Genomic DNA, 23,907 nt, shown 5'->3' on the forward strand with positions numbered 1-23,907 from the left:
TGTGCTTGCTTCCAGAAAAACCTTTACCCACTCCCATCCTGGTCATTCTGTTAGTTTGGCCATCTTTGCTTCCTCAACTCCCAGGGTGCAGACTTGAGCATTAACTGGAAAGCAAGTGATTTAGCCATCCATCATCAGATCTGGCTGGACTATATCAAGCATTATCAGACCTCATCATCCTCTGCCAAAACCAATGTCTACTGCAGAATCATCCTGGTGAGCAAAGATAAACCCCCAGCTGCAATGTCCTCAGAACCCCTGAGGCAGAAAAGGAAAAATGAACCAGTTTTCCCACTCGTGGATGTTACTAACTGACGCCCTATGTAATTGCTGAACAAGATTGGATTCAGCTGTTCAGGCCCCATGTTCAAATGGCTTTTTGGGCAAGGTACTATAGAACAATTGGTTAACACAGGACAACACCCAAATGGAACCAATGACTGTGGAGCAGGGGAGAAAATTGGCAAAAATATAATAAACAAATCTGGCACTAACCGAGCAGAACTGTATATCCCAGCCTACAAAGAGCAACAGGCAGCAACATCCAACTGGCAACAAAGATCGAGTTGGGTCCACCTGCAGAAAAGCATATGGTGTGTGAGAGAGATAGCATCAAGATGTACATTAATGTGGTTGAGTGGGCTACTGACACATGACAATAAACCTGCAACTCCTTTCCATTTCCCCATTTGATTTGTCTACATATAGATCGTTACTGCACCCCAAATAGTAATCAACTGTGTGAAGTTCTTGGAGATACAGTAGCAGGCTATGCAAATGTAAACAACAATTTCTCCAAACCTGATCAATTCATTATTACTTTAACTCAGTCAAAATCCCACAAAAGAAATGCTTTGGGCAAAGATGTCACAAGGTCCCATTAGAATTGTCCAGCATGCATATACGTTTCTTGGTTTACTCATTAGTTGCTAAAATGAGCAATGTAAAGTAGGCAATGCCATATTTTATACATTCACATCTATTTTTCTGCTAAACTGTGCGAATGGAAAAAATGTATCTCATGGTAGCAGAGAGAAAGTCTACAGTAATTTCTGTAATATTTCTCCTGCTGTGGGGGGGCGGTGGAATTGACCCTGATTGCCCCAGTGGTAGGAACATAGGAGCAGGAGTAGGCCATTCAGTCCATTGAGCCTGCCCCGCCATTTAATATGATCATGGCTGATCATCTACTTCAATGCCTTTTTCCCCATACTATCCCCATATCCCCTTACGTCATTGGTATTTCGAAACTTGTCAATCTCTGCTTTAAACATACTTAGTGACTGAGCTTCCACAGCCCACTCGGGTAGAGAATTCTAAAGATTCACAACGCTCTGAATAAATAAATTTCTCCTCATCTCAGTCCTAAGTGGCTTCCCCCTTATTTTGAAATTATGTCCCCTGGTTCCAGACTCCCCAACCAGGGGAAACATCTTAGCTGCATCTACCCTGTCTATCCCTTTAAGCATTATGTAAGTTTCAATGAAATCACCTCTCATTCTTTGAAACTCTAGAGAATACAGGCCCAGTTGCCCCAATCTCTTTTCATAGGACAGTCCTGCCATCCCAGAAATAAGTCTTGTAAATCTTCGCAGCACTCCCTCTATGGCAATAATATGCTTCCTAAGGTAAGGGGACCAAAACTGCACACAGTACTCCAGGTGCAGTCTAACCAAAGTTCTATACAACTGAAGCAAGACTTCATTACTCCTGGATTCAAATCCTCTTGCAATAAAGGCGAACATACCATTAGCCTTCCTAATTGCTTGCAGCACCTGCATTTTGCTTTCAGTGACTTATTGACAAGGACACCCTTTGTACATCTATACTTTCCAATCGCTTACCATTTAAGAAATACTCTGCACATCTATTCCTCCTACCAAAGTGGATAACCTCACATTTTTCCACATTATATTCCATCTACCACGTTTGTGCCCACTCATTAAGTCTGGCCAAATCACCTTGAAGCCGCTTTGCATCTTCCTCACAACACACATTCACAACTAGATTTCTGTCATCTGCAAACTTGGAAATATTACATTTGGTCCCCACATTCAAATCATTGATATATATTGTGAACAGCTGGGGCCCAAGCACTGATCCCTGTGGTACCCCACTAGTCACAGCCTGCCAATGTGACAATTACCTGTTTATTCCTATTCTCTGCTTTCTGTCTGTTAACCAATCCTTAATCCATGCCAGTATATTACCTCCTATCCCATGCACTTTAATTTTGCTAACCAATCTCCTGTGGAGGACTTTATCAAAAGCCTTCTGAAAATCCAAGTACACCACGTCCACCGAATCCCCTTTATCAATTCTGTTAGTAACATCCTCAAAAAACTCCAACTGGTTCGTCAAACATGATTTCCCATTCATAAATCCATGTTGAATATGCCCAATCAGATCATTATTATCCAAGTGTCCGTTTATCACATCCTTTAGAATAAATTCTAGCATTTTCCCAATGACTGATGTAAGGATAACAGCTTTGTAATTCCCTGTTTTCTCTCTGCCTCCCTTCTTAAATAGTGGGGTGACATTTGCGACCTTCCAATCTGCAGGAACCATTCCAGGATCTGTAGAATTTTGGAAGATGATCACCAATGCATCCACTATCTCCATAGCAACCTCTTTCAACACTCTGGGATGTAGAATATCAGGTCCTGGGGACTTATCAAACATTCAGCCCCATTAATTTCTCCAATACAACCTTCTTATTCATACTAAATTCCTTCAATTCCTCATTCCACCTAACCCCTTGGATATCTAATTCTAGGAGATTTCTTGTATCTTCCTCAGTGAAGACAGACACAAAGTAATCATTTAGCTTCTCTGTCACTTATCTATTCCCCATTACAAACTCTCCTAACTCTGCCTGCAATGGACCCACATTTGTCTTAGCCAAACATTTCTTTTTTACGTACCTGTAGAAGCTTTTACAGTCCCCTTTTATATTTTTTGCGAGCTTATTCATATTCTATTCTCCCTTTCTTTATCAGTTTCTTGGTTCTCCTTTGCTTTATTCTAAAAAAACTCCCAATCCTCAGGTTTACTACTATTTCTGGCAACTTTATAGGCCTCTTCATTTAATCTTATACGATCCTTAACTTCCTTTGTTATCCACAGTTGACGGCCTTTTCTTTTGGGGTTTTTGTGCCTTGAATGAAAGTATAGTTGCTGTCAACTATGTAATATTTCTTTAAAGGCTATCTATTGTCTATGTACTGTTATACCTTTTAATGAATTTTCCCAATCCACATCAGCCAATTTGCCCCTCATACCTTAATAATTTCCGTTGCTCAAATTTAACTCCCTGGCTTCAAATTGAACTATCTCACTTTAAACATAATGCAAAATTCTATCATATTATGGTCACTCATCCCTAAAGGTTCTTTTACAAGATCATTAACTAGCCCTTTCTAATTGCATAATATTAGATCTAAAATAGCCCGTTCTCTCGTTGGTTCCTCAACATACTGCTCCACAAAACCATCCCTAACACACTCCAGAAACTCGTCCTTCACAGCATTAGTGCTCATTAGGTTTACCCAATCTGTAAGCAGATTGAAATCACCCATGATTACTGTATTACCTATGCTACATGCTTCTCTAATCCCCTTCCATTAGCCCACTTGACCAATCTTCTTCTAATGCTCCCCACCCGCCCTAGCCCTGAACTCACATCTTTTTCTATGTCCCACACTACTGCTACTGTTTGTCGGCCTGTAAACAACTCCTACCAATGTTTTCTGCCCCTTGCTGTTTCTTAGCTCCACCCAAACAGATTCCACATTTTCTTCTTCTGATCTGAGATTCTCCCTTACTAATGTACTGATCCCATCCCTTATTATCAGCCCAACACCACCGCCTTTTCCTTTTTGCCTGTCCTTCCTAAATGTTGACTATCCTTGAATATTCAGTTCCCAGTCTTGGTCACCCTGTAGCCACATTTCCGTTATGGCAATTAGACGATAGCCATTTACCTCTATTTGGGCCTGTAAATCATCTACCTTGTTGCGAATGCTGCATGCATCATGTAGAGTGCCCTTAACCTTGTCTTCTTGACATTCTGCATTCTAAGCAGAGTTGATGCTCGCCTTTGTTTCGCCTGCCTTCTAATGCTACTTGCTACTTTACTACTTCCTGTTAACAGCTTTACTTCCTTCCAATTTGAGCTACCCCTCAGGTTCCCATTGCCCTAACACGCTAGTTTAAACCCTCCCCAACAGCCCTAGCAAATCTCCCTGCGAGGATATTAGTTCCAGTCCTATTAAGGTGTTGCCCGTCCATCTTGTACAGGTCCCACCTACCCCAGAACCAGTCCCAATGCCTCAGAAATCTGATGCTCTCCCTCCTACATCAATTCTCCAGCCACATGTTCAATCGATCAATTCTCTTATTTCTATGCCCACTACCACATGGCACTAGGAGTAATCCTGAGATTACTGCTTTGGAGGTCCTGCTTTTTAATTTCCTTCCAACTCTCTAAAATCTGCTTTCAGGACTACATCCCTCTTCCAATGTAGAAAGACCAACTCTTCGTTTCAGCCCACAGATGTCCCCATAGGCGAAGTATCAAATGACCAATAATACGCCTGAAATTGTCCCTTCTCACAAGGAAGGGAACATGAGAAAACAAGAGGAGAATTAAAAAAGGATTAAAAAGTGATAAATGTGACTTAACTGAGCACAACGTAAAACCACAGATTCAAGGGGTGCAAGGTGACCAAGGTGCAATGAACTGAACAGTTAAAAAGGTGTTTCAAAATGAAATGGTTTTTAACGAAAATCTTTGTTCAACAGATACAGCTCTGCAGAATGACTTCACAGGTCAAATAAACAACACAAGCAAAGGGTTTTATCTTGGACATCGTTGTTGAAAGAGTTCACTATGAGCAGAGCTGAACAACATCGGACACTAATGTATATTGAGGAAACTTGTTTTTTTAAGTAAATCTCATTCTATGATAAAGCATCCCTGTTCAGCAGAATTGAAAGCTGTTTTAACTCATTGTGTGCTGATCCCACAAACAGTCCAAGACACTGAAATAGATGGGTAGCGTGAACCTGCATTCTTACAATGGTGACCATGAAACTACCGGATTATCGTAAAAAGCCATCTGGCTCACTAATGCCCTTTAGGGAAGGAAATTTGATGTCCTTATCCAGTCTGGCCTGTATGTGGTTGACTCTTAACAGCTCTCTGAAATAGTCTAGCAAACCACTCAGTTGTCAAGAAGACGGCTCACCATCACCTTTGCAAGGATCATAAATGCCTAGGGATGGGTCATAAAGGCTGGCTTGCCATGCCAGTGATGTCAGCAGTCTCTGAATGAATTTTAAAAAAAAATCCTCTTACCTTTCTGACAGCTAATGGACAAGTTCAGCAACTCTCCTCTAGTTTAAACATTCCAACATTTAAATGTTAACAAAATATGTACTGCTTTTCACAACCTTTAACCTTCAGGCGCAATTTAAATGGAGGAAGAACTTAAAGTGGGTGCTCCTTCCAGTTACAAACTGCCTTATTGTGGACTTGGTGCCTTCTGTCTCACCCTTAGAGGAAGTTCTACAAAGTTTCTGCCCAACTCGCAAAGAACAGCCCATATAAATCTAGAAACAAATGTTAACAGGACAAAGTTCAACATTTCACTCTTGCTTCCTTTCATGCACATTTCCCATAGCCAAGTGTGGCATGTGCTTCCACGTACCATGTGGACTTACAACAAGTGGAGGTTTGACATCTTTTTTCTGTCCAGGTATGAGCAAGATACCTTCAAACTGGAGGCCAGCTGTCAGCAAACCAAGAAAGAACAAAGCACAATTAAAATAAAACAAAATAATACATATAATTTAAAATAATTCTCAGCACATTTCTAGGTAACTCAGTGTCCCACATCTCCCTATTCCTCAAATGATAACATTTGACTGTGAACACACAATGGGAAGTCACAATTGGCCTTTTGCAGCAGTGGGAAATCAATTAGGACTCGAATTCTAACGGTGCACATTAATTAGTTCTTGGCAGTTGTAAGGCATTTCATTATTCCTTGCACATCTGGCTATAAGTAAAATCTAACCAGTTGTAGTGTGGACCAGCGTATGAAGCTCACTGGGTGGTAGGAACATGGAGTGCAGAGAACATCGGGATGAAGGGAGAAGAATGGTCACCGAAGACATCATCGCTGGGGCTCATACTGGACTTTTTAAAAAATAAAGACAGTTTTAACTGAATAGGGACACACACACACACACACACACACACACACACACACACACACACACACACACACACACACACACACACACACACACACACACACGTCAGGACATGACTATTACAACATCAGACATTCTGTCTACAACAACTCTTATAGACAATTGCCTCTCGGAATATGTATGAATGGCTTTACAGTCATAGAGAAACACAGCACTGAAACAGGCCCTTCGACCCACCGAGTCTGTGCCGACCAACAAACACCCATTTATGCTAATCCTACATTAATCCCATATTCCCAACCACATCCCCACCACCTACCTACACTATGGGCAATTTACCTATCAACCTGCAAGTCTTTGGCTGTGGGAGGAAACCGGAAAACCCGGCGGAAACCCACACAGTCACAGGGAGAACTTGCAAACTCCGCACAGACAATACCCAGAACCAAACCCGGGTCACTGGAGCTGTGAGGCTGCGGTGTTAACCATTGCGCCACTGTGCTGCCGCTTTCTTCCTGCCTTATCATAATGTAGATATCATATCCATTGCTGGTATGCACCTAAGACGCCCCCACCACCACCTCCTGCTGCGAGCAGGAAATGATCACTTGCAGGTGGTCTTGCATAGCCATGGTGGGATTGATAAGGCACGGAGACCCAATCGGATGACCCAATGTATGTCAAGGGACCAGGGTCAGAAAGGGGTATAAAGTCACAGCCCACAAGGACATTGCTGCTGCAGCCAGGGAAGTTTGACTTGGTCAGTCACAGGAAGTTGCACGGAAGCATTCCTTATTTGTTCAGCGGCCGATCATAGGGAATCCTGTACGCAGGTCTAACTAAACAACTGGTGTTGTAAGTATATACTATTGCTTAGTGGATTAATAAAGGTTTTCCACATAAAGTGGAAATTGTATCCAGAGTTTGTTTTGACCCATAGATACTTAGAACGGGGTCGGGATCTTAGAGCGAAATGAGATCCCCTGTTTAAGAGTCTTACTCTGTTCAGCATAAGCAAACCACGACTGTGCCAGATAAGTAAGATCAAGACAAATGGTGGCATGATAGAGAAAATCTCAATTCCTTGTCCTTTATTCGTTCATGGGATGTGGGCAAGGCCAGCACTTCTTGCCCACCCCTAGTAGTCCTTGAGAAGTTGGTGGTGAGCCACTTTCTTGAACTGCTGCAGTTTTTGTGGTATAGGGTCACCCACAGCACTTTTAGGGAGGGATTTCAAGGATTCTAACCCAGTGACAATGTAGAAATGGTGATATATTCCCAAGTTATTGATATTACTCCTTTAGTTCATCAGCATGCAAGTCAAAGAATATGAAATAATAAAAAAAAGTGTATGAACCTGAGCAGCAGCTGTCTCCTGATGGCCTAGTAGGTAATGGCGCACACTTTAACATTAAGCCAAACAGATTCGATGTCTCCGGAACCCTCTTGCTATCCAGTGAGCCCTGCTGTTATGTGCATGTATGATGGTTGGGAGAACATGGGATCAAACTTGGCTGTGACACCCTCCACAGTCAAATAACCTATTCATGTTTAGTCCATTATATGAAATATTGTTGAAAATTCATAGATACAGACATATAGGAATGAATTACACAGAGAAAAAGTGACTCAGAAGAAGCTATGCATAAGCATAGAATTGGTTAGTGAGGCAATTAAAGTGCAGCAACAAGAAAAAAGTCACAAAGCTTTTCATGTTATAAGGTTATGGACAGCAGTGAGCAGGCACTGAAAATAGAGGGATCTAAAAAGATTAATTGATAAAAATACAAATAACCTTGGGATTAAAGGCTGTCAGAAGCAAATTATCTCAAGCTACTTACGGAATTTAGGATTCTCTTGTTCGGACGGAGGTGTAAAAGTCAGGATTTTCCACTCTATGCCTGCCAATTGTTCGGCTTCATCTAGTGCCACCCAAGTGATCTTTTGCTCTTGGCCTGCAGCTGGCAGGAAACCCACTTTCTGGTGGAAATGAGATAGCTTTTATACAACTCAGCAATTATTGTTTTTTATGCCCTGTCAAAAGTGAGAGATTATGGCTTTAGTCTGTGCTGTGCTGAGTTAGCAGGCCAGGGTTTACTTCAGGTAGTAGTTCTGTGCAATGTTGCTCTTTCGATATAGACTCACCCAAACTCTGCAGAGTTCAAGCATTATTAATGTTATGTAATGAAGTTAAAGAGGCTAAGCAATTTGCAAAGCAGTTGTGTGCATAGCAGCACATGATTATGTCATTGGTATTGCAATCACACCTTTTCCATCCTGTCAACAACTATGATTTTTTAAAAAATTAAAACACATTCAAAGTTTACATTGCAGGAACCTTGAAGTGTTTGATTTAGCAAGTTATGATGGACTTGCTTCTTTAATAAAAATGGTAATATGGAGATACAAAGACAAAACTTTCTCAGTGTAAATTTGGGATGAAACACAATGAGTTTCTCACTATTGTAGCAAATATATCATTTGTCCAAATTATTGTTGTCAAATAGTCTCTAAAAATGTTTCGTATTTTTTTCATTGAAATTCTGGTCTCCTCAATGTGAGATCTGTCAGTGATGGACTGGGAAAAGCTCAGGTACAGCACAGATTAGATGTAACAATGTACCTCAGCCAATCTAGGGCTGCCATCTGTCAGCACATATGAAGTATTGTGCCAGTGCAGGTGCATTCCTGAGTTTATTCACCTAGTATGAATTTGCAAAAAATCATAAGTGTCACAGATGGGATTAAACAGATTGAAATCAATAAAGTTCTTCACAGCTAAAGGTATAATTTTTTTGGGCTAAGGAATGATAAACTGGAATATTTAAAAATATATGTATGGTTAATATTGTCAGACTCTCTATTACCCCATACCTCGATGCTTTATGTAGTTGCCCTTTGTGATAAGTGTTTTTTAAATGCAATATTCCAATCTTCATTCCATTTTTTAAATAGCATTGGTCCAATTTAATCCAAAGACCTTCTTACCAAAGTGGGCGGACAGTTAGGGGATGAACAGCTGACCACCATCAGATCCTGGTGAATGTCCAACAGCGTCCAGCTCCCAACTTCTGAACCTGTAGCACACAAAACTGAATGTTCTGAGTATTCACTGGAAACACATCAGACTCAGCAGTATGACGTGTTCTAACTCCAAGAATTGTTATGCTCAGAGGAAAATGGAGCTCTTTTAATGTTTAGAGTTTTTCCATGAATACACTGAACTAGGAAGACCTTTTCCATGCAAAGAGTGATCAACACTTGAAGTAGTCTTCCTAGTAGGTTCATGGGGTTGAAAACCTTAGACTTGGTCAAGAGTTAGTTCAGATATGTGATAGGGGAAAATGCAGGTCTTCTGCAACGATGGATGAACTAAGATGGGCCAAATCTATCTTGTGAATTTTCAGACAACTTGCGTCATCTCAGTGATAACTGTTAATCCCCTTTTAAATCTAAATTGCCTGGGATGAGAAGACTGCAGAGTTATCTTTGTACAGATGATAATCTTACCAGGCTCAGAAGAAACACTAAGGCAAGTTGACGCTAATACCGTACCACTTTTTTCCTCTAAGCTTGTCAGCCCCATTTCTTGAATGAACTATTCCATACAATAGGGAAATACATTCTCTGTAGGCCTACCCTGCTCAACACGCACATTTGCTCAAAAATCAACCATCAGTCATATCTCTCTAGAAAGGAGAAGAAACTGATTCTTGCATGTGTTTGTTGCTGATGGGATTGTAATGTACACATCAATTTATCTTCTTACATTTTAACAGCTCTTGTTTTGTAGAGAACGACCATTTTGCAGCAATCATCTTCAGGTTTACTGGGCAAGCTGCAATATTTGTTACATTCTTTACAAAGATGCATTTCAAACCATACACAGATACAACATGCTGTTGAATCCGAAGATGCCTGCTGAAAAATCCGAAACTATATACTTTAAAGAAAGCTGCTCTGTGGTGACAGCAAGTCACTTACAGGTTTGTTCAAAATTTGAGAAATCATTTCAAAATTATGACGCATGGACCTGTCAATCTGCATTTTGAAAAAAATACAGCCGGAATTCAGGTCAGCATTTGAGATGGCAATGTACATTTTTGTTGAGTATGCTGATTTTGCCAGCTTGGAATTTTTGCATCCTGTTGCATTTTTCAGTGGCAGACTGTGACGAAAAGGGGACACTGACAGGCATATTGAGGAAATAAGAACGAACAGACAAGTAAAAGGGATGGCCTATATCATTATTTTTTTCTTCCAAATCACTCTGGAAGCAATGGGGATACAATGGAAGAGAAAAAAAAGAGGGACAGGCGATACTTACCAGTAGTGAGTGAAGTCACAATTCCTGTTGCACTGTTTACTACAATTAGATCCTGAGAAAGCAAGGCATGCAAACAGATCAGCGTTACAGCTTCAGTCATATTCATTGATTTATTCTTCATCAGCGTCCCTGTGAATATTCTGTACAACATGTATGAGTTGAAATAAAGTATTTTCCCCACCTTAGTTAAGACAGCATTTAGGAGTACAATTAGCACCAGCAGCCCTGGACTAGTGTGAAGGGAAAAGAAAAACAATTATCTCATTTTCCCACTTCCAATGACACCCGCTAAAAAGTGCCATGTCTGGATGCTGGGCTAGAACAGGATCAAACTTGGTTGTGATGTTCTCCATGAAGGAATAGCTAGCAGTCACTCACTGTCTGGGCTCAGATATAAAGAATGGCCGCTTCGGCGAGCTATCAGATTATTGCTTGCAACAACAGAACAGTACCAACCTCTCTCCCTCCAAACCCCATCAAGAGTGAGAGCAAGAAGATAATGAATTGTTAGGTGATTCAGCCCATAATAGAGCACCTTCTCTGGATGATTCAGGTGTGATGGTGAAGTCAAAGGTTACATAACTCCAGTGTATTATCTCACCAGGCTTATTTCAGAAATAAAGTCCATGTTGTGAAGCTGGCACATTATTCCTGCCAGTTGATGGACCCAGAATGTTGACATGATTCAACCAAAATGAAGTGAAAGAAAAAATAAAATCAGTGCAAAATAGTATTAATTAAACTGAATAAATATAAATTTGCATAGTGCTGATCTTAATCAACATTTGATTGTAGAGTGATTTTTATAAAAAAGGAACAATTACTCAAAATTCAATCTCCATGCACTTGCTTAATTGGAATGATTAAATAAAGGGTACCCTTTTACTCAACAACTTACATTTATATAGTGCCTTTAACATAATAAAATGTCCCAAGGCACTTCATAGGAACATTATAAAAAAGGCACTGAACCACATAAGGAGATATTAGGTCAAATGATCAAAAGCTTAGTCAAAGGGGTAGATTTTAAGGAGTTTCTAAAAGTAGGAAAGCAAGATAGTAAGGGGCGGTGAGGTGTAGGCAGGGAATTCCAGAGCTTAGGAAATAGGCATCTGAAAGTATGACCACCAATGGTGGAACGATTAAAATCAGGGATGTTCAAGACGGCAGAATTAGATGAGTGCAGATATCTCGGTGGGTTGGGGAGCTAGAGGAGATTAAGGAGTTAGGGAAGGGCAAGGCCATGGAGAGATTTGAAAACAAGCATGAGAATTTCAAAATCAAAACGTTGCTTGACCGGGAGCCAATGTAGCTCAGCAGGACCTGGTGCAAGTTAGGACATGGGCAGCAGACTTTAGAATGACATTAAGGTTAGGAAGGTAGTGTGTTGGAATAGTCAAGTCTAGAGGTAACAATGGCAGGAATGAAAGTTTCAGCAGCAGATGAGCTGAGGCAGGGGTGAAGTCAGGCATTGTTGTGAATGTGGAAATAGGCGGTCTTAATGACAGTGCAAATGTGTGATCAGATGCTCATCTCGGGGTCAAATATGACACAAGGTTGCAAACAGACTCAATTAATCTCACACTGTTGCCAGGGAGAGAGATGGAGTTGGTAGCTAGGGAATGGAGTTTGGAGTGGGGACCAGAAACAATGGCTTCAGTCATCCCAACATTTAATTGGAGGAAATTACTGCTCATCTAGTACTGGATGTTAAATAAGCAGTCTGACAATTTAGCAACAGTGAAGGAGTTGAGAGAGGTGTTGATGATTTTGAGCTGGATATTGTGCTTTTGGATGATGTCGCCAATAATGAATGCACATCAAACTTTGTTCACTTTAAGAGGATTTTTAGTGCTAATTCACTTGGGCACATTATTCAATTTCTCCACAATCCTGTATTGTTAATTTATATATTTTTCAATCTTCTTCTGAAGATGCCAACCCTTGTTGAGACACAGTTGCATGGAGCAGTACCTGGAACCTTCTGGTCTGCATGACTGAGTGCTACACTAGGCAGGTTCTTTACTCACAACGATATTGGGGGCTTCCTCTCTCCACAATTATGAACCTGACACTATAGACCCTGTCCACTTGGTCCCATACACTGTTAACCCAGTTACCTTCCTGCTTCTCTGGACTGTGTCGATGACAACCCGTTGGCTATCTGTTGCCCAGCAGTTCAGCGCCAGCTCCGATGAGTAAATGCCAGTAAATCCATCTGAAACACATCATTAGCCATCATTATTCAAGAACTATAGCCTGCAGTACCATTGACTTGAATTCATGCCCAACAATTCCCAACGTTCAGTGGGTGAATGTTTCTGCTGTGGAACAGAACTGCAGATTTGTTCTTTTATAAATGGGTTGGGGATTTTGTTACACATAGGGCTGAATTTTGTTGAGCTCCCAGCATTGGGAGAATAAAATTCAGCCTATAGCGTGCAGTGCAAGTCTTCCCCAATGGTGAGGTTTTTTGTCAACCTGTGTGCAGCCAGGATCCACTTGCTTATTTACAGGGAGGGAGAAAGAGAAAATCCAGGTACTCCAACTGCTCTTGCACATAGATCTACCACAGGGATTAGCTGACGTGAATAGTACAGATGCATTTAAGGAGAAGTTAGATAAGCATATGAGGGAGAAGGGAATAGAGGGTTATATTGATAGGGTTAGATGAGGAAGGATGGAAGGAGGCTCGAATGGAGCATAAACACCAGCATGGACTGGCTGAGCCGAATAGCCTGCTTCTGTGCTGTATATTCTACGTTAATGAAAATCACACATGACAAACATGCAGATGTGGAGTTGCCTCCACTGCATGTTGCACAGAAGGTCAGAGTGCTCCACCTGCAAAAGAAGACATGTTCTCTGTGGAAATGTCAAAGATCTGTAATGAGCCACGGTCATACGAGGTAACCACCCCGAATGGAGCATTGAGGAGGAATAAATGTCAGCTGAGAGTTATCCAACAGCATCATACCTAACACTCCTGTAGCACCAAGAACATGTTCACATTCAAGTTCTGTGAGTGGAGTTAAGGAAGATGACAATACAACACTCAAGTACAAGATAATTGTCAGTCTAGACCTGCAAGTCAAGAGAAAAGAATTGACAGTTCCAGATCTCAGCAAAGTTTCACTGTTAGCAGTTCAGGTCAAGTGAGCAGATCTCCTGCAGAGACACCTGAATAATGAATGCGAGAGACCATACATATGTAAATACAGTTCACAATTATCCTATTTCATTATGTACATAGCTTATAACTTAATCTTTCCCACCTGTGAAATCCTGGCCCCCATTTTTAACCTCCCTTTCCTCTCTAAAGTCCCTGAATGTGTTGTTCCAAATCCATGCCCATCTTTCCCAGAACTCCTTGTTTGAATCCTTCCAATCAGGTTTCCGCCCCTGCCACTGTACCGAAACAGCTCTTATCAAAGTCACAAATGACATCCTATGTGTTGTGCTATTGGTTCTTAACACAAACGTACCAGTATAACAATGATTGGTCAATTAAATTAAGGGCTCTTTATAGAAGAATTAGAGGATTCTCAAACAGCGCTTCAATGCATGTGCTACCTTGTTGACTAAGTGCTCCAACTACTGTATCACAGGTTAACTTGTATCACTTTCTGTGATTACGTATTATAAAGTATTTACAAATGCAGTAGTATGTTAATCAGTATTAAAGCAATTAAAGCAAAATCACAACATCCCTCTTTCCTTAAGTAGAAAGATTACACAAGTTTGAATGCCTTGATTGGTCGCCTTACATTTCAAGATAAGTAACTTTACTGTCTGCACTATCCTTTCTGCTAGTGCATTTGACCTTGGATAGCGTGGAGATGACGTAACGTGATTTACAGCCCACCATGCGCACATAGCTTACCATGGACCATTATCTGACACTATCTCCTCTGGGGAACCAAAAAGACTGAAAATTGTACTCATCGTGTTTGCTATCAATGCACCTGATGTACCCTCAGTTGGTGAATGAAAGGAAATTTGGAGAAGTAGGCAGTAATAAGCAATAAGTCATCACCTCTGACAGTCAATAAGTCAGCAGCTATCGTTGACCACAGATGTGATGGAACATCACGAGGATGGAATGGCTCTCTGTGTTGACTCGGCTGATGCTCCTGGCTCACAGTGTCAAATATATCTGGGTATTGCAGATCTTGAATAAACTCAATAGGGTCACACTTGCCTTAAATATCTAGCATCGCTGCTTTACTGACCTCGTGAATTGTCACGATCCAGAGTTCACTGCATGCTGGTAGTCCTGCTACCACTGGACCATTGGTGTCAACAACATAGAAGACTTTGGCGATCATGCAGAACTTCCATATCTGTACTTCAAAGTTAATGCTCGACGCAATTGATTGGTGAATGCAGTGAATCTAGCTCTTGTTGGCTGTAACATAGACTCCCACTTCGCTAGGCATATGTCTTTGAGTATCCACAGTGGTAGAATGTTGGCACCTGCCACAGTATCTATCTTCAGTCGTAGCTTGTGTTTGCCACTTTTGTTAGGACATATAATTTCAACTGTGGTGAAAGCTTCCAGTTATCTGACTGCATCCATATGCTGTGTGACTGTCACTGTAATGGAAAGCTTGTTCACTTTCTAACTTGAGTTTTGCCTCTTTCAGAGCTTTCTCTGCTGTCCAGGTCTCTGTCTACCTCGTGGGTGTGCCTGTGCTTGAAATGGTACTTGGTGAAATTTTTTTATTCTTGCCAGTAGCTGGCATCTGGTTATTGTTGAGCCGTGGCTTCTGACCACTTCTTCACTGACAGGTTTCCTGCAGTCTTGTCCATTGTCCCTTTAGACCACACGCCTTGCAGGTATCTCTGAATGCACGAGAGTTATATGGCTGATGCATTAGATGGCACTTGCCACATGCCATGCCCTGTCGACATGCCTTGGCTATCTCACCTATGGCTGTTGCTGCTCCAAGCGCTTGTATATATTGCCTGCTCGCAGCTATGGCTTTGTATTTTCTGCCACCTTTAAGTAGACTGTCAATGTTGTATCCTTTTTTCTTATCAAGCAGATCTTTTTGGAGTGCCTTTATTGGAGTCAATGCAATTACCAGCTCCATTATTCTCTCGGAGAGTTCTGCATCTGTGAAATTGCAATCTTTGCCTTTTCCTTGACATCTACTGATGAATTAGACAATAGTTTCTTTGGGCTGTTGTCTATAGGCCATCAGTTTGAGTCGATGGATTCTAAAGTTGACCTTGAATTCTTTGAGGATATAACAAGCAGAGTTGATAAAGGGGAACTGGTAGATGTCGTGTATTTGGATTTGCAGAAGGCATTCGATAAGGTGCCACAAAAAAGATTATTGCACAAGATAGGAGCTCATGGTACTGGGGGTAATATGTTAGCATGGATTGAGGATTGGTTAACTCACAGAAGACAGAGTCAGGATTAATGGGTCTTTTTCAGGTTGGAAAGATGTAACTAGTGGAGTGCCACAAGGATCAGTCCTAGGGCCTCAATTATTTATGATTTATCTTAATGACTTGGAGGAGGGGCAGAGTGTAATATATCCAAATTTGCTGACGATACAAAAATAGTTGGGAGGGGATGTTGTGATGAGGGCATAAGGAATCTGCAAAGGGATATAAATAGGTTGAGTGAGTGGGCAAAAACTTGGCAGATGGAGTTTAATGTGTGAAGTCATGCACTTTGGTAGGAAGAATCAAAAGGCAGACTATTATTTAAATGGAAAGAGGCTCCAAAAAAGTGCAGCACAGAGGGATCTGGGTGTTCTTGTGCATGAAACATAAAAATTTAGCATGCAGGTGCAGCAAGTAATTAAGAATGCAAATGGAATTTTGGCCTTTATTGCTAGGGGGTTGGAGTTTAAAAATAGGGAAGTCTTATTGCAACTGATGCGGTGTTGATGCGGCTGCACCTGGAGTACTGTGTACAGTTTTGGTCCCCGTATTTAAGAAAAGATATGCTGGCATTGGAGGCAGTTCAAAAGAGATTCACTAGGCTGATTCCTGGGATGAAGAGGTTGACTTATTTGGAATGGCTAAACAGGTTAGGCCTTTTCTCATTAGAGTTTAGAAGAACGAGGGTTGATCTTATTGAAACGTGTAAGATTCTGAGGGGGCTTGACAGGGCAGATGTTGAGAAGATGTTTACATTAGTGGGGGAATCGCGAACTAGGGGACATAGTTACAGAATAAGGGGACACTCATTTAAAACTGAGATGTGAAGGAATTTCTTCTCTCAGAGGGTAGTGAATGTCTGGAATTCTCTACCCCAGAGAGTTGTGGAGGCTAGATCACTGAAAGTATTTAGAGGAGGTAGACAGATTTTCGAAATATCGGGGAGTTGAGGGCTATGAGGAGCTGGCACGAAAGAGGAGTTGAGGTCTGGGGCAGATCGGCCGTGATCTTATTGGATGGCGAGGCAGGCTTGAGGGGCCGAATGGCCTACTCCTACTTCTATTTCTTATGTTGACTCTTGATTGATCCTCCAGCATTGTTCCGAGTTTAGATGGGTCTTTCTGCGCTGCTTCTGACAATCCAGAAGTGTTAATGCACTGGAGACCTTCATTGTCAATCACTATCTTTAATTTTATTGCTCGCTTGTCGGGTTCTCCAACTGCAAGGTCTAAAAAGCATATCTCTATGCACTATAGAAATAGATTAAACTCATGAAGGACGTCGGAACTTTCTAATTCATAGCTGGATATTTTGTTGTCACGGTGTCAAAATTTCTTGCTTCACAAGAATCCTTTTTGCCAGGGCATTCCCCTTAAACTACTTTTCCTTTAATGACTTTGCTTTGAGGAAAAACATTGCAGGTCTACTGCCCCTGCAGCACTGGACCTCTGCCACACCCTGAGTTCTGTGGATGCAGCGTGCGCTTTCAGCCTCTGCACGGGGAGACGCCGCCTAAGGAGCTTTTTGTGGCAGAAAAACTCACCACACTTAATGGTGTTGCAGTCTCGCAGCCCCGAACCGGATCAACATTTTTTTAAAAACTCAATTCCGTCAGAACACTACCTTTCTGGTCGACTACCGTTCTGATAAAATTCCCCTTTCGTTTACTCACTCTCTCGGAGTACCAATTCTCGAGGGTGATTTTCAAATCAAGTCCTAAATCTTGCTGCCGCTGCTTCTTCCAGCTATTTACAGTGTGGTCCCAGGCTGTTATGGCTTTTCCCGTTGTTCACGATGTCGTGCTTGTGACCTCTGTTACTATGTCGAACACCACTGCTAACACGTGCACATCTGCATCGCTGCCATTCATATTTTGTTATTGGTTCTTAACACTAACGTACCAAATGCTATAACATTGTTTGGTAAACTAAATGAAGGGTTCTTTATTGTAGAACAGGATTCTAAGAGAGCTCTTCAATAGATGTGCTACCTGCTGACTAACACTGCTCCAACTACTGTTATCACATGTTAACACTAAACGGTTTACATATTCAGTAGTATGTTAATCAGCATTGAAACAATTAAAGCAATATCGCAACACTATGTGACTCTAACAAAGGTGAACTATTCCTCCAGGCCCTTCTCGACCTGTTTGAAACCTTTGATACCATTGTCCACCCCATTCTTCACCAATGCCTCTCCATGTCATCCAGCTAGGTGGGACTGCTGTCACCTGTTTCCATTCTTATCTATCTAGTTGTAGCCAGAGTATCACTTGCAATGGTTTCTCTTCCTGCTCCTGCACCATTAGCTCTGCCCACAAGGATCTATCTTTGGCCTCCTGTTATTTCTTATCTCCATGCTGCCCCTCAGTGACATCCTTCAAAAGCACAGCATTAGTTTTCATACGTATGCTGATGAGACCCAGCTCTGCCTTACCACTACCTCTTTCGACTCCTCCAATGTTGCTAAATGATCAGACTGCTTGTCTGACCTCCATTACTGGATGAGCAGAAATTTCCTCCAGTTAAATATTGGGAAGACTGAAGCCATTGTTTTTGATCCATACTTCAAACTCTATCCCTCTCCCTGGCAATTGTTTGAAGCTAAACTAGACTGTTTGCAACCTTGGTGTCATCTTTGACCTCGAGATGGGCTTCCAATTACATATTTGCACCATTATTAAGACCGCCTATTTCCATCTCCATAACATTGCCTGATTTCGCCCCTACCTCAGCTCATCTGCTGCTGAAACTCTCATTCATGCCTTTGTTACCACTAAACTTGACTATTCCAACACACTCCTGGCTGGTCTTCACATTCTACCCTTCACAAACTTGAGGTCCACCAAAGCTCTGCTACCCATGTCCTAACTTGCACCAGTCCTGTTCAACTTTCATCTCTGTGCTCATTCAACTACATTGGCTCCCAGTCACGCAATGTCTTGATTTTGAAATTCTCATCCTTGTTTTCAAATCCTTTCATGGCCCCACCCTCCTTTTTTTTGTAACCTCCTCCAGCCCCACAACCCTCTGAGATATCTGTGCTCAATTAATTCTGCCTCTTGAGCACTGGAAGTTTAATCGCCCCACCAATGGTGGCCGTGCCCTAGGCCCTAAGTTCTGGAATTTCCTCCCTACTCATCTCCCCCTCTCTAACTCGCCTTCCTCCTTTAAGACACTCTTTAAAACCTAACTTTTTGACCAAGCTTTTGGTCATCTGCCCTAGTACCTCCTTATGTGGCTCAATGTCATATTTTGTTTTATAATGCTCTTGTGAAGCATCTTGGAATAGTTTGTGTGAAAGGTGTGATATAAATATAAGTTGTTGATTTCAAAAGGCCTTTGGTAAGGTACCACATAGTAAACTCATGACCAAAGTCAGAACATGTGGAGTTAGCGGAAAAGTAGCAGAGTGGATAGCAAGCTGGCTACAAAATGGAAAATAGTGTGTAAAGGTTACTCAGACTGGCAAAAGGTGGGAAGTGGTGCTGGGATCATTGCTATTCACCATTTGTTTAAACGATTTGGACTTGGGAGTTGAAAGTACAATTTCAAAATTTGCTGACAACACCAAATTGGGGGCTGCAGCTAATAGAGAGGTGGACTGCGACAAAATACAGGAAGACATTAATAAACATGCAAAACGAGTGTGCAACTGCAAATGAACTTTAATCTAGCTAAGTGTGAGATAATACATTTTAGTAGGAAGAATAAAGTCACACACTCCTAGGAATATATGTGTCTGAATGGAGTAGAGGTGCAGAGGGATCTGGAGGTAAATATACAAATCACTAAAAGTAACAACACAGGTTAATAAGGCCAAAAAAAGCATTGGGTTTCATTTCTAGAGGGATAAAATTGAAAAGCAGAGATGCTACACTTGTACAGAACCTTGGTCGACCACCCTTGTGAACAGTGAACAGTTCTGGTCTTCAATAAAGAGGATATAGAGGCACTGGAGAAGGTGCAAGTAAAGATTTTCTAGAATGATACCAGAATTGAGAGGTTATACCTACCAAGAAAGACTGAACAGGCTGAGGATCTTTTTTCTAAAAAAAAAGACTGAGGGTTGACCTCATAGATGTCATTAAGATTATAAAAGGGTTTGATTGGGTAGATGTAGAGATTTCCACTTGCAGAAAGAAGTGAACGAGGGGCCATAAATACAAGACAGCCATGAAAAGATCCAATAGGGAATTCAGGAGAAACCTGTTTACCTAGAGAGTGGTTAGAGTGGAATTATTGAGGTGACGAGCACAAATGCATTTAAGGGGAAACTACATAAACACACAAGGGAAAAATAGAGGGTTGGATGGTTTGTGCCGACATGGACTGGTCGGTTTGTGTTGACGTGAAATGGTTGGACTGGTCCATTTGTATCAATGTGGGCTCACTGGTTGGTGTCAATCTGGACTCACTGGTTTGTATGGACTTAATTTTTTTTAAGCCATCTGTGATAATTAACCCTTCCGGTACCAGCCTTACCCGTCCAGGTGCTGTTAATGACTATACTCATTGACCAAACTCTTCCTGTATTTCGTATGAAAATATGATGATATTTATGAAACAGCCATGTCAATCAACTATATCTGGGCTTTCAGTTGACTTTAAAACAACCATATAAAGCTTTTTGCTGCCAACAAAAATCTTTTTTGAATGATTTGCACCCAACTCCCAAATGCACTGTGGCACTGCATAATGGAGTGATGGATACAGTTTCAATAAGGAATTGGATAATGCTTGAAGGAGGAAAAATTGCAGGGATATGGGGAAAGAGCAGTGGAGTGGAATTAACTGGATTGTTCACTGAAAGAGCCGGTGCAGACCTGAAGGGCCAAATAGCCTCTTTCAGTGCTATACTGATCTAATCTAATCTAAGAAAGGTTAGAGGAAGCTTGTGTGGACCATATACACTGATCTGGATCTGTTGGGCTGAAGTGGCCTGATTCTGTGCTGTAAATACTGTGCAATACAGTTTCATTTGTCTTTTCCAAACCTGCACTTCCACATAATTTCAGTTCGAACGGATTCTGAGATTTTTCATTTACTTGATAGTTTCACACCTTTTTGTTCTCTTTTGATTCTGCCTTCTCCCACTTTGCATCTCACCACTATGCAGTCACCTTCAGTCACTTTTCCATATTCACCATCACTCAGAATGAAGGCCATTTATATCTAATATTGTCCTTCCCACTCAGAGGTACCTTATTCCAAGCATTTAAACAATTTTAGCACAACCAACTTTACAAGAAGCAGACGAGGCACAGTTGGCATCGGAGACTGACTTTCAAGGAAAGGCTTGGTTTACAATCCAGTTCAGACTGACAAGATTAGTCATTTATTCAAAGAAAATCAAATGCTAAAAGTTACATACATGTAGATAGATCTTTTCAGAAAATAAAATCTTGGGATACAGGATACAAGTAATTTGAGTCATGACACATGGTAAAGTGTAGCATGCGTGTGAGGAAGAAGGTGACTTTGGATCTATGGGTCCTAAAGCTCTCATCACTGGAGTTTTCTTAGTGCCATTTCAGGGTCTGTTGTAGACCTACAGAGATTGATTGCTACGATTAGTCTACAATTCCATTACCATTGTATCATGTGACTATCAGGATGATGGAAGGAGAACTAGTTTGACCTTGATTTTTTCTTGTCCAGCAATCCCCATCTTACTATTTCTGAATAAGTAATGCTAAAACCATTTGGAACAGTCAAAAGTAGTATAATGGACAATTTAAACAGTGATTTAGATGGGAACTTGGAAGTCTACCCTTCTTCGATTCAAGGTTCACTCAATGTATAAATGCTCTTATGGCACAATACTGATATATTCAGACCTAGAAGGACCTGGGTTCATTCTCTAGCTTGTGCAGTGTTATCTGAGCTGAGTCAGATGGCAGCAGGGACACCCTCATTCACCCATAATGCTGTCAGGCTTGGGAGCAGAAAAACATGCCATAGCTTCTGCTGCTGATTATTGTCCAGTGAGTTCACTTGGAAAATGTGTATATGAACCACAGCCAAATAGTGTGTTGACAATCACCTTCCAGACTCACATGTGCAGACTGGCATTTGGGACAAAGTACTGAGGGGCATCTGGTACCTGCAGAACAGTGTCCCAGCACAATTTACAGCCTTCGGGAGAAAAGAAAATTCTATCATTTCAAAATAAAAGTGATAAACTTCCCATCACTCACCCAAAGTTGGATAATTCACAATCTCCACCAGAGTCGATATTACTTTTTTGTCCAAGTTATACTGAAAAAAAATACATGATCCATCACAGGAAGGAAAAGGAGAATCTCAGTTACTGCACAGTTATACTTCAATGCATGTGTAACATAGTTGAGTTAATCCATCACCCCAGTCCTGTTGCGATTTGGGTGAATATCACCAGGCCAGTTTTAATATTAACAATTTAATAAGTCAGGAACCCATTTCAAATGTTTTCCTCTCCACTATCAGGAAATTAAATATGACTCATTATGAGTGCCAGCAATATCTTTTCTGCTGAAAGGATCAAGTCCAATCTGTTTACCTGAAGATTAAACAATGACATCAAAGAGGGAACAGTGGATTTGACATCTTGCTGCGAATTTGGCCTTGCGCCAAAATTTTACACAAAGTGAGAGATGTGCCTACAACACACGCCTGAAGATGACAGCCCTCGGCTCACCGAAAATTGGTCGTCGGACCTGACCTACTCAATACCGGTGAGCTGTGGACACCAATTGTGCGACCCAATGCAGCTGAGTCGGGACTGCAAAATTCACTGGGAGGAGGCGATGGCATTGTGGTAATATCACTGACTAGTAACCCAGGGGCCCAGGCTAATCACATGATCTGGGGACATGGGTTTGAAGCACACCACCGCAGATGGTAAAATTTGAATTCAATTAATAAATCTGGAATTAAAAGCTAATCTAATGATGACCATGAAACCATTGTCAATTGTTCTAAAAACCCATCTGGTTCACGAATGTCCTTCAGGGAAGGAAATTTGCCGTCCTTACCTGGTCTGGCCTTCATGTGACGCCAGACCCACAGCAATGTGGTTGACTCTGAAATGGCCGAGCAAGTCACTCAGCTGTACCAAACCACTACAAAGTCTAAGAAAAGGAATGAAACCGTACGGACCACCCGGCATCAACCTAGGCATTGGAAACGGCAAACCTAGCCATGTCGACCCTGCAAAGTCCACCTTACTAACATCTGCGGGCTTGTGCCAAAATTGGGACAGCTATCCCACAGATCAGTCAAGCAACAGACTGACATATCTTACAATGTCCCTGACACCACCATCACCATCCCTGTGTATGTCCTGTCCCAATGGCAGGACAGATCCAGAAGAGTGACCGCACAGTGGTATACAGTCGGGAGAGAGTTGCCCTGGGAATCCTCGACATTGATTCCAGAACCCATGAAATCTCATGGCATCAGGTCAAACATGGGCAAGGAAACCTCATTCTGATTACCAGTTACCGCACACCAGCGGCCCCCACCCCCACCCCTTGGCTAGTGAATCAGTACTTCTCCATGTTGAACACCAATTGGAAGAAGCACTGAGGGTAGCAGGGCACAAAATGTACACTGGGTGGGGAACTTCGATGTCCATCACCAAGAGTGGCTTGGAGACACCACTGCTGACCGAGCTGGCCGAGTCCTCAGAGACATGGCTGCTAGACTGGGTCTGCGGCAGGTGGTGAGGGAACCAACAAGAGGGAAAAACCTACTGGACCTCATCCTCACCAATCTATCTGTTGCAGATGCATCTGTCCATGACAGCATTGGTAGGAGTGACCACCACACAGTCATTGTGGAGACAAAGTCCTGTCTTTACATTGAGGATACCCTCCATTGTGTTGTGTGGCACTACCACCCTGCTAAATGGGACAGATCTCGAACAGATCAAGTAACTCAAAACTGGGCACCCATGAGGTACTGTGGGGCAGC

General features: G+C 41.7%; 1 protein-coding gene across 1 annotated transcript in view; it reads right to left on the reverse strand.

Annotated features, from left to right (window-relative positions):
- Window positions 1–23,907, reverse strand: part of LOC137380007 (acylamino-acid-releasing enzyme-like) — a 92,424-nt gene that overhangs the window by 18,540 nt on the left and 49,977 nt on the right. The window contains exons 11-17 of the mRNA XM_068051477.1: window positions 22,152–22,212; window positions 12,670–12,767; window positions 10,550–10,601; window positions 9,211–9,299; window positions 8,064–8,202; window positions 5,715–5,795; window positions 496–576 (exon numbers count right to left, since the gene is read on the reverse strand). Of these exons, the coding sequence (XP_067907578.1) occupies window positions 496–576; window positions 5,715–5,795; window positions 8,064–8,202; window positions 9,211–9,299; window positions 10,550–10,601; window positions 12,670–12,767; window positions 22,152–22,212 (601 nt within the window). The remainder of the gene's footprint in view (window positions 1–495; window positions 577–5,714; window positions 5,796–8,063; window positions 8,203–9,210; window positions 9,300–10,549; window positions 10,602–12,669; window positions 12,768–22,151; window positions 22,213–23,907) is intronic.

Source organism: Heterodontus francisci, chromosome 19 (assembly GCF_036365525.1).
Source record: "Heterodontus francisci isolate sHetFra1 chromosome 19, sHetFra1.hap1, whole genome shotgun sequence".
NCBI lineage: Eukaryota > Metazoa > Chordata > Chondrichthyes > Heterodontiformes > Heterodontidae > Heterodontus > Heterodontus francisci.